At 37.0% G+C, this 13,125-nt stretch overlaps 1 protein-coding gene across 1 annotated transcript in view; it reads right to left on the bottom strand.

The window, feature by feature from the left end:
- Positions 1-13,125, bottom strand: part of GDI2 (GDP dissociation inhibitor 2) — a 58,351-nt gene that overhangs the window by 571 nt on the left and 44,655 nt on the right. The window contains exons 5-9 of the mRNA XM_007935480.1: positions 9,672-9,870; positions 9,371-9,502; positions 5,721-5,820; positions 1,249-1,420; positions 8-93 (exon numbers count right to left, since the gene is read on the bottom strand). Of these exons, the coding sequence (XP_007933671.1) occupies positions 8-93; positions 1,249-1,420; positions 5,721-5,820; positions 9,371-9,502; positions 9,672-9,870 (689 nt within the window). The remainder of the gene's footprint in view (positions 1-7; positions 94-1,248; positions 1,421-5,720; positions 5,821-9,370; positions 9,503-9,671; positions 9,871-13,125) is intronic.

Genomic DNA, 13,125 nt, shown 5'->3' with positions numbered 1-13,125 from the left:
GTTCCTTTGTTTCCACAGTTGTACTTACTATGGCAATATACTTCCCTTGTGCTGCCACATTGTGTGCAGAAGAAATCATGCAAACATAGATATCTAAAAACAAATGAAATCATCTCATTTCCTAAAGTTTGTAAACCTCAGGCATTTGTATACTTAGGTTTCACCCATATTTCACCCAGGTATGAGTTAAACTTATCTGAAATAGGAAGTATCTTTGAAGCTTAAATTCTGTATAGAAGTAAACAGTCATACATAATGTACACAAATATTTAACAGTGGAAATTGTTAGGTTTAGGTAGCAGTGAATTATTGGACTCTCCCTAAGCTCTGTCATAGTCAGTTGTGAAAAGCCAGGCTAACAACATTTAATTTTCTCCTCTCTGGACTTTGCTTAAGAAAGGATTTATTAAGGACTGATTTTCTTAATTAAATAGAAAACTGCAGATCAGTATAAACTATTCCTGAGTTGACATATTAAACTAATACAATTACAGAGATTCTTCCTGGTCCATATATCACTACAGTAAAGTAAACTGTAAAACGTCTGATATAGAAAATAACTACTAGACTCCCTTTATTCTTTTCACAGTTCCAGGAACCTTCTTGGGAACTACTGAAAGATTATTTTAGTCCACTTCCCTTTGTTCTAGTGTAAGCTGTGATGTGCTATCTAATAGAAGAAAAAAATAAACATAATACAAAGTATCTCTTAATTGTCCATTTGAAAGCCAACAGCTCCCTTTAAGGTGAACTCTAGATAAATAAAAGGTATAAATGAAAGATGCTAACATCTAATGGTTGAAAATCACTCATTAAACAGATTAGGAATTAAGATTTTAAAAGTATTAAGTTTATGAATAATGGGGAAAAGCAGCCGAGTCTCAGTTCAGAAGTTCAGTGTCAGTGGAGTCAGTTCAACTACTAAAGCACAGGTACATAATGTTAGAGATGGGAAAGACTTTCATAGTTCATCCCTAGCCTCTTAATTCTATAGATAAGGTAATAAGGATCCAAAGTGATGAGTATGAGTAAAAGGCAGAATTGGGATCAGAACCCAAGCTCCTAGTTAAATTTCTCTGTTTCAACACAATGCTTCAAGATGGTGAGCTAAAAGAATCACATTTTGTTTCCTATATGTAAAGTGTCTTCATTGTAATACAGCATATAACATTAGGAAGTTAGGATGAAATAACAAAGCAAATTATTCTATCAAAATTCTGCCAACATCTGTGGGTCTTGAAAACTCACCTGACTTTCGGTTGACTTGGTTCTGTGGAATAATAATCTGGCATGAGTTGGCATCGTTGGTGTTCTTGATTGGGTGGCTTAGGATACATATAACTCTGAGAACTTGGCCCACCTTTTGTACCCTATCTTTTACATAACTAGGATCACAAATGAGCTGCTTACAGCGAGCAATCTGTAACAAAAACATTTTTTAAAGACTTTATTATACAATATTCAGTGTCATAACATCTTAAAACAGTGTTATTGATGCCATTTTCTCTGGAGAATAATGTTAACTTTCATAACCTAATAAATGTAAAAGTTAACTGTAGATAGTTAACTAAACTACCATTATAGATAACTACTGAAACTAACTTTGCCAGAAATTCCTACATATTCTTCTTGAACAGAAAACTCTAAATCTTAACGTGAAAACTGTGTTGCATAGTGTTCAGAAGCACACATTTTAGAATTGGGTGGATAAGGGTCCAAACTGGTTCTACTTAACCTCACAGAGTTATTGTTAGGATTCAATGAAATTATGTACATAAGAGCTGTCATAATCGATAAATGTACCTGATATACAGTAAATGCGTAATAAATGGTACAACTTTTGGCAACAGTCCGCAATTACTATCTTAAGGCTATGCTTTCCAAGTAAAACGTTAGCTGCAAGACAAATGGTATAACCTGGCAGATGTACAGTATTATAGTATTCTTTCCTCTCATATCAAAGCCCAAAAGTTTCCTAAGAGGAGGCAGCTGTGTGAAGCTAAGAATGAGAAGAAAGGAAGTCCTACGATAAAAAGGACTTTGAGATATCAGATTAAAGTATTTATCCTTATCTCCTAAACCCTATTGTGTTAAAGGCACAAAATTGTTAAAGGAGACCTACACAATAATAAAGGTTCATATGGCCAACTAATAAAAGTAGATCATTTGGTTCTTAACACCCTTGGAATACCATCAAGCATATCTGTGTGTGTGTGTGTGTATAGTTTTTGCATTTTTTTAAGCAGTTCTAATTATAAGGGTTTATATTTTATGACTTTTATTCTTAGCAATTAAATTACAATGGGATCATAGAGATCATATTAGAAATTAAATAATAAAACAATGGTAGAATCAACTAAGAAGGATGAGGCAATAAGAAAATGCCATAGATAGCAATATGATGTATGTAGTCCACTTGTAGCTTTCAATAAACACAAATGAAAATTCAGTTATTTTTCCATTTTTGCCAAAGAGTAAAATTAACAGAGGAAAATGTTTCACTTACTACATGAAATGTAAGATGAATGTGAATTTGACAACAGCATTGTAGACTCTAATGATAATGGTGAAACAAATAAGCAAAAATTTGGATTATGGGTCTTCAGATCCTAGATCATTTCCTCAAATTTAAGAATTGGTGAGTGAGCACTATAGGTCTAAGGGCAAAAAGTATGGTTTCTCATGCAATTTAGTCATTTAACACGAAAGACGTCATCACACCATGCTTTGCCACAAGAACCTGGGCCTATCCTGTTTTGCAAACAGGACATGTCAGTATTCTTTTTATCTGTTACGATTCTTTCATCTTTCAAATTTTACTTTCTATAAAGTTTTATATGTTCAAATTCTTAAAGTTTTTCACAATCCCTTTGTAATTTCAAAAATAACTTTAAAATACTTAAGAAAACGGGGTGAGGGGTTATAGAAGTCCTTTGGATCCAGATGGTAAATGGTGATGACTATTCTCCCTGACAAATCTGTAGGTTAAATTGGCATTAGTAAAATCTTGTATTGAACATACCAAACAAAATCTGATTGATTTCTTTTATAGTTTCTAATTCATTTAAAGTAGATGACATAGTCGAGATGAAATGAAAAGGGTTATAAAGAAGTTGTCTGGAGGTTATTCATAAAAGATATTTGAACTACAAAAGATCTTGTTAACATTTAAAAATGTAAAAATGCCTATCAGAAGATAAAATATAAAAAGCCAATATCCTACAAAAAGGAAGTGAAATGCTTACAACTAGATCAGTGAACATCATTATAACAAATGGCAGAGAAACTGAAGTTCTCAAGGATTCCATTCTTGGATTAACAATCAAAGCCCCTGGAAGCAGCAGTCAGGAAATCAATCAATGTATTACACTGGGTAAATCTGCTGCAAAAGACCTTAAAAGTATTAAAAAGGGAAGATGGCATTTTTAGAACTAAGGTGTGCGTGACACAAGGCATGGAATTTTTAATTACCTCATATACATGGGAAAGCTGGACAATAAAAAGTAAGACAAATGAAGAATTCACACATTCATATTGTGCTGGTGAAGAATAATGAATATACCATGGACTGCCAGAAGAACAAACAAATCTGTCTTGGAGGAAGTACAGCCAGAATGCTACTTAGAAGCAAGGAAGGCAAGACTTTGTCTTCTTTGGACCTGTCATCAGGAAAAGCCAGTCTCTGGGGGAGAACATCATATGTGGAAAAACAGAATAAGGGTCAGTGAAAAAGGGGAAGACCCTCAATGTGGCTGCAACAATGGGCAATGACTGTGAGGATGGCACAGATTGGGCAGCATTTTCTTCTGTGATACACAAGGTCAGTATGAACTGGAGCTGACTCGATGGCACCTAACAATGACAACAATATCCTACAAGAATTCTATCCCGAGGTGTATTACAGCTGAGAGCTGTGAGGAGAGAATGCCTTGGTTCAAATTCCACCTCAGTCATTTCATGCAGTTGTATCCTTGTGAAAGTTTCTTAATCTAAAGTTATTTGTAAAAAGGAGGTAATACCACTTAGAATTATTATAAGGGATAAATGAGATAATGCACATAAAGTACCTACTCAGTGCTTTATTATCAGGATCTTCTTGCCATAGCCCAGTTTTGTTTTTTCTCTCTCTCAAGCACATTCATCCCCTTAAAGTGATTACCAAAAGGGGAGCTCTGGTGGCATAGTGCTAGAGGCATTTGACTGCTAACCAGAAGGCTGGCAGTTCAACTGACCAGCCACTCCTCGAAAGGGAGATTGGGCAATCTACTTCCACAGTGACACCACCTCGGAACCCAAGTCAAGGATCACTGAGTCCTGATCTCAAATCTTCAGTGAGATCTAACAACTGAAAATACACCCCCTCCAGAAGGTTTCTATCTTGTCACTCAGCTCAGTATTTCAGGTTGAAAAGATAAAGCACAGCTTTTTAGAATTAAAAAAGAATAAAAGAATTTTAAAAGAATTTTGGAGTACATCCTATACTGCAAGAACCATTAAGGGTAGTAACTAAGTCAAATAGCAAATGAATTAAGCATTTTGGGATAAAAGGGAAAGAATGAGTGGGGTGTCCCTATAAAGTGTTTGCAGAATAGCAGCATTGGCATCACCTGAGAGATGACAAGAAGAGACAGACTCACCTCATACCTACTGAATCAGAATATGTACTTTTTAACGAGATTTCCAAATTTGAGAAACACTGTTCAAAACTCCCCGTGTGGATGGCTAGCTACATAGCTACTGTATTTTTATGCAAACAGCATGTGTGTTATATGGTGTCTTAGTCAAATCACACAGCCCCCTCCTGCATTAGTTTCCTATGCATGTTAATGCATTTTTGTGTGTGCACTGTTTATGTGGACATGTTATCTGTGAAAAAAAAAAAAAAAAGGTAAAAAAATATTCAGTATTGGCCAAGTTCAATTTCAACCAATAAGTGTAAGTGGTTCAAAAATGAAATTTAAATGAAGATTTGGGTGGCAGCCAACCCACATAAAGTAAAATACAGAGCATCTCCACAATCGGCAATCAATGCAATAGGAAGCATTAAGATCTGTGGGTTCCACCCCCCCCCACACACACACACACAGATTATAGGGTTTATTGGAGAAGCAACAGGCTACAATTCAAGTGCAGGAACATGCTCAGTCTCTCTCAGCCCGCCGTCATCTCTCAGCCAACAGTCTCTCTCCCAGTAGTGTGTGTCTCTTGTGTGTCTTTCTCAGCAATGCGTGTCTCTCACGTCTCCCAGCTGGCAATGAGAGAGTCCTTCTGCCTCTAGGAGGGCTCCTTTTGAGCTTGGCAAAGTGGCCACATTCACCAATCTCAACATCAGAATTCTATACACCTGAGAGAGAGCAAACTACCAAGAAAATCACTGCTCCCAACAGAAATACCCCAGGTGGATAACTTTAACAATCAGGAGATACTCAGTTGCCCGGCAAATTCCACCATGGAGTTTACAAAGACTTATGGCTAGAAAGCCACACTAAGTAATTTACTACACCACACGGGGTAATCTACTTCTTTTTGAGATCTGTGGATTTTTTAAAACAAAGCACAATATCTGTAACTAGTCACTAGTCTTCAACACCAACTTATTATAAATAAATCATGTAAAGTCTGGAATCTAGCATCAATATTTGTACCAAAATAAGTACTTAGTAGATAATACAATTTTCTTTGTGAGAACACAGTAGTTTTAAATTATAAAAGCTACTCACCTCTCCTTCAGATTTTACACCAATCACTTTTCCATTCTGCACAATGATTTCTTCAATTGGTTTATTCAACATGTAGGTACCTCCATAAATAGCACTTAGCCTAGAAAATTTTTAAAATTCCAATTAACTGTTTCCTTCCTTAAACTTAATAAGTTATAGGCAATACATATTTGCTCAATTTCCTTCAGAAAGTTTTGCTTACTAATAGTTAAAGCATCAATTACAAGACAGACAAGACCACAAACTGAGGAATAAATTAAGTAACTTATACAGTTAACAGATAAGTCAAAATAAGCACTGACCAGTAATGGAGGAGTACCTTATACTGGCCTAATTCTCCCGCACATAAATACAACTGGGGAGAGAGTTGCTTTCAAGAGGCACTGGAAAGCAACTAAAAACAGCAGAAACTGGAGAAAATCAAGACTCCTGAAAGTAACCAAATGGGTGAGATCTAGATATGGCTTAACCTAGAATAAAAGGTTAGTTTAATATTCAAAAATCAATTTATGAAATTCACCAAATTATCAGCAAAGAGAAGAAAAGCCACATGATTAACTCAAGTAGAAGAGATTAGGTTTAGGATTCACCCTATACTGGTAGACTTCAGTTTGATGATTGGTTACATATGTTACATTGTATTTTGGAGAGTCATTACAATTCATATAAGATCACATCACTGGGTAGTGCAAATAGTTAAGTGCTTGACTACTAGTCAGAAGCTTAGTAGTTCAAGCCACCCAGAGGCATCTTGGAAGACAGGCCCGGTGACCTGCAACACCCATTTGTAATAAAAACTGGCAAATAATGAAGAGAACATACTCTTATTTTAAAACTTATAAAAAGTCTTAAAAATATATTTAATAGTAAAATATTGAATAAATTCCCCTGATGACTAGGAATAAGGAGCTGTGGTGGCATAGTGCCTAAGGCATCTGATTGCTAACCAGAAAGTTGGCAGTTTAAACCCACCAGCCACTCCACAGAAGGAAGACTGGGCAATCTACTTCCATAAAGATTCACTACCTCAGAAACCCACAGGGGGTCACTATGAGTCAGAATAGAACTGATGGCAGTGAGTTTGGTTTTTTTGATTGGAAGACTGGGAACAATTAAAGGATATCCATTCTCCCCACTTCTATTCAACATTCTTCTGGAAGTCCTAGCCAATGTTATAATAAAGACAAGGGAAGAAGGGATGCTTAATTTTAGGCTATGTTTCCCAGATGTTTAACCAAACACTAGTTGAGCTGCTATCATGGAGTAGTTATATGAAAATAAACCAATTGGGTAGAATAGATTACCTTCTATAATGTAATCTAATCTAATGTGTAGTGTAATTACATGGCATTGCTGGCAGTTGCCTGTCAAGGCCATTCTGACTCATGGTGACCCAAATGTGTACAGAGTAGAACTATACAGTTCTATACGCGCTATATGGTTTCCAAGGCTGTGACCTTTCAGAAGCAGGTTACCAGGCCTGTGTTCCAAGATGCCTCTGGGTGGCTCAAATCACCAACCTTGTGACTAGTAGTCAAGCACTTAACTATTTGCACTACCCAGTGGCGTGGCCTTACATGAATTGCAATGACTTTCCAAAATGCAATGTAATGTAACTTAACCAATCATCAAGTTGAAGTCATACCAGTATAGGGTGAATCCTAAACCTAACCTCTTCCAACTTACAAAAAAAAGAGTTAATAAAATAGACAAAGACAGGAAAAGACAACCTACAGACTGGGAGAAAATTTTTGAGGACCATATATCTGAAAAGGATGTATCATCCAAAATATATTCTACAATTTAACAAAAAGGCAAAAAATAGGCAAAGGACTTAACAGACATTTCACCAACAAGCACATGAAAAGATGCTCCACATATTAGCCATTAGAGAGATGCAAATTAAAACCTCAACGAGATTCTACCTCACCCCTATCAGAATGCGAATGATCCCAAAATGGAAAAAAAATAGGTTATCTTTTATTTTTTTATTGTGATTTGGGTGAAAGTTTACATGGCGAATTGGTTTTCCGTTCAGCAATCCATACAAATTCTATTTTGTGACATTTATTGCAATCTCCACACTGTAACAGCATTTTGCCCACTTCCTCCCTATGCCCATGCCATCCCACCTTCGTAGCTTTATCCCTGGGCAAACGCTGTCCTCTTGATCTCATATGCTTGATTCTTACAATGAGTGCATACCCTCCTGGTATCACTCTTCACCTTATAAATCTGTCTCTATTGTTTGGCTACCAATTGAGTCATGGGGGTTAAGTTCAGTTCCTAGCTTGAAGGGTGTGTAAGGGCCATAGTCTTGAGAGTTCCACTAGTCTTCATCAGACAAGTGAGCCTAGTTTTTTTATAATTTTGAGTTTTATTTCACATTTTCTCCCACTGCATCTGGGACCTCCTACTGGGATCCCTTTCAGAGCAGTCAGCAGTGGTAGCCAGGCACCATCTATCTAGTTCTTCTCAGGGCCACAAGGCAGGGGTTCATGTGCTCCATTAGTCATTTGGAGTAACTGTTTCCAGAGTCTTTGATTTTCTTTACTCGTCCTTGCTCCAGATGGAAAGAGACCAATAATTTGACCTTAGAAGGCCATTCACAAGCCTTTAAGACCCAAGTCACTACTCGCTGAAGTAGGATATAGAACACTGTTCTCTGGGGACTATGTTATGCCAACTGACCTAATGTCCCCTGAGACTATGGTCCTGATCCTCCATTACCCAGAGACTCATTCCGTCAAAGTGTTTGATTATGATTAAGATGTTTTCATAAATTTGTGCCCCGTATGCTCGAAAGTATCCATTTGTAGCACATATAAATACATAGGTAGAAGAGACTGCCTCTGTCAAACCTATATATATTCATGGGAAAACCATAGGTTTTGGTGAGGTGGTAGGGAAACGAACGCTCATCTGTTGCCATGGGAATGTAAAATGGTGCAGCCACTAAAGAAAACAAGTTGGCATTTCAGAAAGTTGAACACAAAACTACCATATGACCCAGCAACCCCAATCTTAGGTATATACCCAGAAGGTGAAGGCAGGAAGGCAAACAGAAACCCATACACCAATGTTTACTGAAGCACTTTTCACAATAGCCAAAAAGCAAAAACAACTAAAATGTCCATCAGTAGATGAATGGATAAACAAAATGTACATACACACATGGATTCTATTCAGCCACAAAGAAAAATGAAGTCCTGATGCATGCCACTATATACTGAGCAAAATCAGTCACAAAAGGATATATACTATATGATCTTAATTTATATAAAATAAGCAAATATATAAAAACCAAAGATTGTTAGTGGTTACCAGGGACATGAAGGAGAGGAAAAAGGGGAGTTTTTGCTTAGGAGGAATTGAGTTTATGTTAATGGTGATGGAATGAATTAGAATAGGTAGTAAGAATGGTGTGATAAATGTCACTGTATTGTACCTGCGGAAATTAAGTGGGTACACATTTTGTTATGCATATTTTAACTATGATAAAGTAACATAAAAAAAGAAATAAAAAGCATTTCATTATTCATAGCCATATCTCATACCATTATTCACAACCATATCTCATATACTGTTGTTGAACATGAGGTTCAAGATCAGCAAGGTTTTCTGCTAACAAGTTAAATATGGGCTCTTACCTTGCAAAGCCTTGTGGTAGTTCTCCAAGGCCATAAAGTGGATAAAGGTATGGGCTTTTGCCGTATCTTGCCAAAGACTCACTGTACAGTTTAATCCTATTAATGGTTTCACAACATGGTTGATCTAAATAACTGGAGAAAAATAAATAAATATAAGAAAACACTTATTTGCAGGCAGATTCTCTTCCTTCACAACATACCATGCTTAAGTTTGTTTTGTTAGAACTTTCTGTCTGGGAAATTAGGAAATTCACTGAGAGAGTTCCAAGAAAAATACAAATCTAAAAACCAAAAAACTTACTCATCAGTTCTGTAAAGTGCAAGGGCATGACCAGTAAAATCTATAACATCTTGGCCCAAGTCAAATTTCTTATACACATCTCGCATTGCAGTCTTCTTAGGATCAACACCCTCAAAAGTTCTAGGATCTTTTTCATCGAAGTTCGCAACATATACTAGGAATTTTCTGAAGCGACGTTTTTCAAACAGCCCCATTAAGCCTAAAAAAGAATTTTTAAAAAGCACACACTCATAATAGGATACTGAGTAACAAGAAATATATGAGGAAATTTTAAATGGGCCATGTTATTAACTGGGGCTCTTCTAATTCACTGTAAACTATAAGAATAAGTTGATACAATTATAACAGGTCAGTTATAAGGTCTTCATTTTAAAATGTAATTACAAGTTATTACAAACAATAATTAAATGTAATATAAGCCTACTTCCATTTTTAAGTACAAAGTAAATAACTAGTGAAATATTATTATTCATGAAGACATCCATCTGTATGCTCTTCCCTTGATAGCTCAGATCAATTACTTGAAATGCCAGAATTGCCTAGAATTCTCCCATTTCCTTTTCTATACACCAAGACACAGTCTGGAATGTAATAGAAAAGATGCTTGGAATTCAAAAACAAACTGACCTTGATGAGATTTAAATATTGATCATGGTGCTGGTTACTTGCCAGATTATCAGTTCACAACTTTTAATATATTAAAAAGCAGATGAGGAGATAGTGATAAGATACCATTTCATAAATCCTCAGGTCTCCTACTAGTCAGTATTGCTATTAGTAGTATATAGTTACTAAAAAGTTTAATGTTTCAACATATTTTTCCTTTCAATATTTTTATTATTATTATTCCTCAAGACTAATTTATACTTGAAATCAATAAAACTTAAAACAATCATGAGGCTATTAATGGCAGACTACATTTAAATTTTTTAAATTAAGATTTACAACCCAGCTTTAAAAAAAAAAAAAATGGACTGAATATATACACCAAACAAAAAAACCAAACTCACTGCCGCTGAGTCAGATCCAACTCAAAGAAACTCCTCCTTGGGTTTCGGAGGCAGTATCACTACAGAAGTAGATTGCCCAATCTTCATTCCGAGGAATGGCTGGTGGGTTTGAACCGCCAGCCTTCTGGTTAGAAGAAAAATCCCTTAGGTACTACAATAGCAGAGCTCCTGAATATTTACACATAAAAGGCGAAAAAAGAAATATAAGCACAGTCCCAAAGTTACAAACAAGATCCATTCCTAGGTGTGTCTTTTTACATTGAAATTTGTAGCTAAGTTGAAACAGATACATATAGCCCTTATTTAGGCTTATTCTAGTACAAGAAAAGGCTCAAAGTCTTTTCAATTATTTAAAAGAGCAGCAAGTGATTTTTGTGGGTGAGATGGTGGAATAGCCAGACAAGCTCCACAGACACTCTTCAACAAGGACAGGAGAAACCAATTGACAGAGATACAGAAGATAATCCTGGAGCCCTGAGCTTTGAAAAGAAGTGCACAAAAGTGGATGAGGCACCAACTAGTGGAAAAAACAGAACAAAAACAGGACCTAAGAATAGGTTCCGTTTGCCAAGGATGGCAGGGACATGGGAGGCAGACACCAGGAAAGGAGACAGATGGTGAGTGTATAAGTACTGCCAACTAGTGAATAGAGGAACACAGCCCTGTACCCAGCTTACGCAGTGAGGTGTAGTAAATTACTTAGTGTGGCTTTTCTACCCATAAGTCTTTGTAAACTCCAAGGTGGGATTTTCTATGAGCAACTGAGGAGTTCCTGATTGCTGAAGGTGTCCACCTGGAGTATTTCTGTTGGGCGTGGCACAAAACAATGTTCTGGGAGGTGCCCACTCTCTCTCAGGTGCTTAGAGTTCTGATGCTGTGATTGGCTAGTTTGACCACCCTTTCGGGCTCAAAAGGAGGCCTCCTAGAGGCAGAACTCTCTCTGACTGCTGGTGGAGGAAGACGTGCTGCTGAAAGAGACACGGGCTCCTGAGACACGCGCTGCTGGGACAGAGACGCAAGAGACACGCATTGCTGAGTGAGACACCATGGGATCAGCACTGCTGGGAAAGAGACTGTGAGAGACTGCTGGCTGAGGGACGGTGGGCTGGGAGAAAACTTGAATTGTAACCTGTGGTGCTTCCCTAATAAACCCCGTAATCTGTGAGCTCTGTGTGGCCACTGCAGCGAATTATCGAACGCAGGAGAGAGGTGCTAGGTGCTTTGGGAGGAACGGTTGGAGAAAGGGCTGGAGGGGGGAGGCAGCATGTCTGGCCTGGCAAGAATAGGCCTTTGGTTACTGCTGGTAATCCTGTCTTCCTCTTGTGGGGTTAGAGGAGGTCAGAACATGTGGCCTCCTTGCCATTTTTGCACATAGATAACATATAAACAAAAAAAAAAGAAAACAAAAATTGTGAGCAAAACACTCCAACATACAACCACAAATTAAATATAAACAAAAACGGCACAATGCCTCAGAGACAACAGAGCATCACAGTCCACACAAACAAGATAAAGGAGAAATAAGGGACCAGGATACAGACCCAAAACACATCCCTGAGGAAGACACAGCATTAGAACTCCCTGATAAGGAATTCAAAAAAATTATATTTAGGTACCTTCAATGAATTGATAGATAGATCAAGGAAAACACTGACAAAATTGAGGAAAACACAGAGAAAACCGAAGAAAAATCTCCAAAGACAATACAAGAACAAAAGAACAAAATAAATGAAAAATTAGAAATGATACAAAAATCTATAGACATAAATCCAGAAGAGTTAATACTAAATTTTCAGAAATAGATAACTCACTGAACGAGCAAAGCAGTAGATTTGAATCAATGGAAGACAGAATTAGGGAGATTGAAGGCAAATACCTCAATGCTTCTTTGGAAAGGGAACAATTAGAAAAAAAGATGAAAAGAAAATGAAGAAAGCCTAAGGTTCACATGGGATACCATCAAAAGGAATAACCTATGTGTAATAGGAATTCCAGAACAGGAAGAGACAAATAAAACCACAGAGAAAATTGTCAAAGATTTGCTGGAAGAGAATTTTCCTGGTATGATGAAAGGTAAGAGAATATATTCATTCAAGAAGTCCAAAGAATCCCAAACAGGACAGATCCCAAGAGAAAATCACCAACACATATCATTATTAAACTCACCAAAACCAAACAAAAAGAAAGAATCCTAATAGCAGCACAGGAAAAATGAAAAGTTACCTACTCCAAGGGGAAACCAATAAGAATAAGCTCAGATTTCTCCGCAGAAACCATGCAGGCGAGTGGCAAGATGGCAGACTAGGCAGAAAGACTGCACAGACCATCTTCCACAAAGAAAAGGGAAACCAATTAACACAGACACAGAAGATAATCCTGGACCCCTGAGCCTTGAAGGAAAAGATATAGAAGTGGACTAAACCCCAACTAGCAGAAGAATTTGC

This window comes from Orycteropus afer, unplaced genomic scaffold, assembly GCF_000298275.1.
Source record: "Orycteropus afer afer isolate SDZICR_OR568_19922 unplaced genomic scaffold, OryAfe1.0 scaffold00028, whole genome shotgun sequence".
In the NCBI taxonomy this organism is placed as follows: domain Eukaryota; kingdom Metazoa; phylum Chordata; class Mammalia; order Tubulidentata; family Orycteropodidae; genus Orycteropus; species Orycteropus afer.
This window is presented reverse-complemented; position numbering and strand designations above follow the sequence as displayed.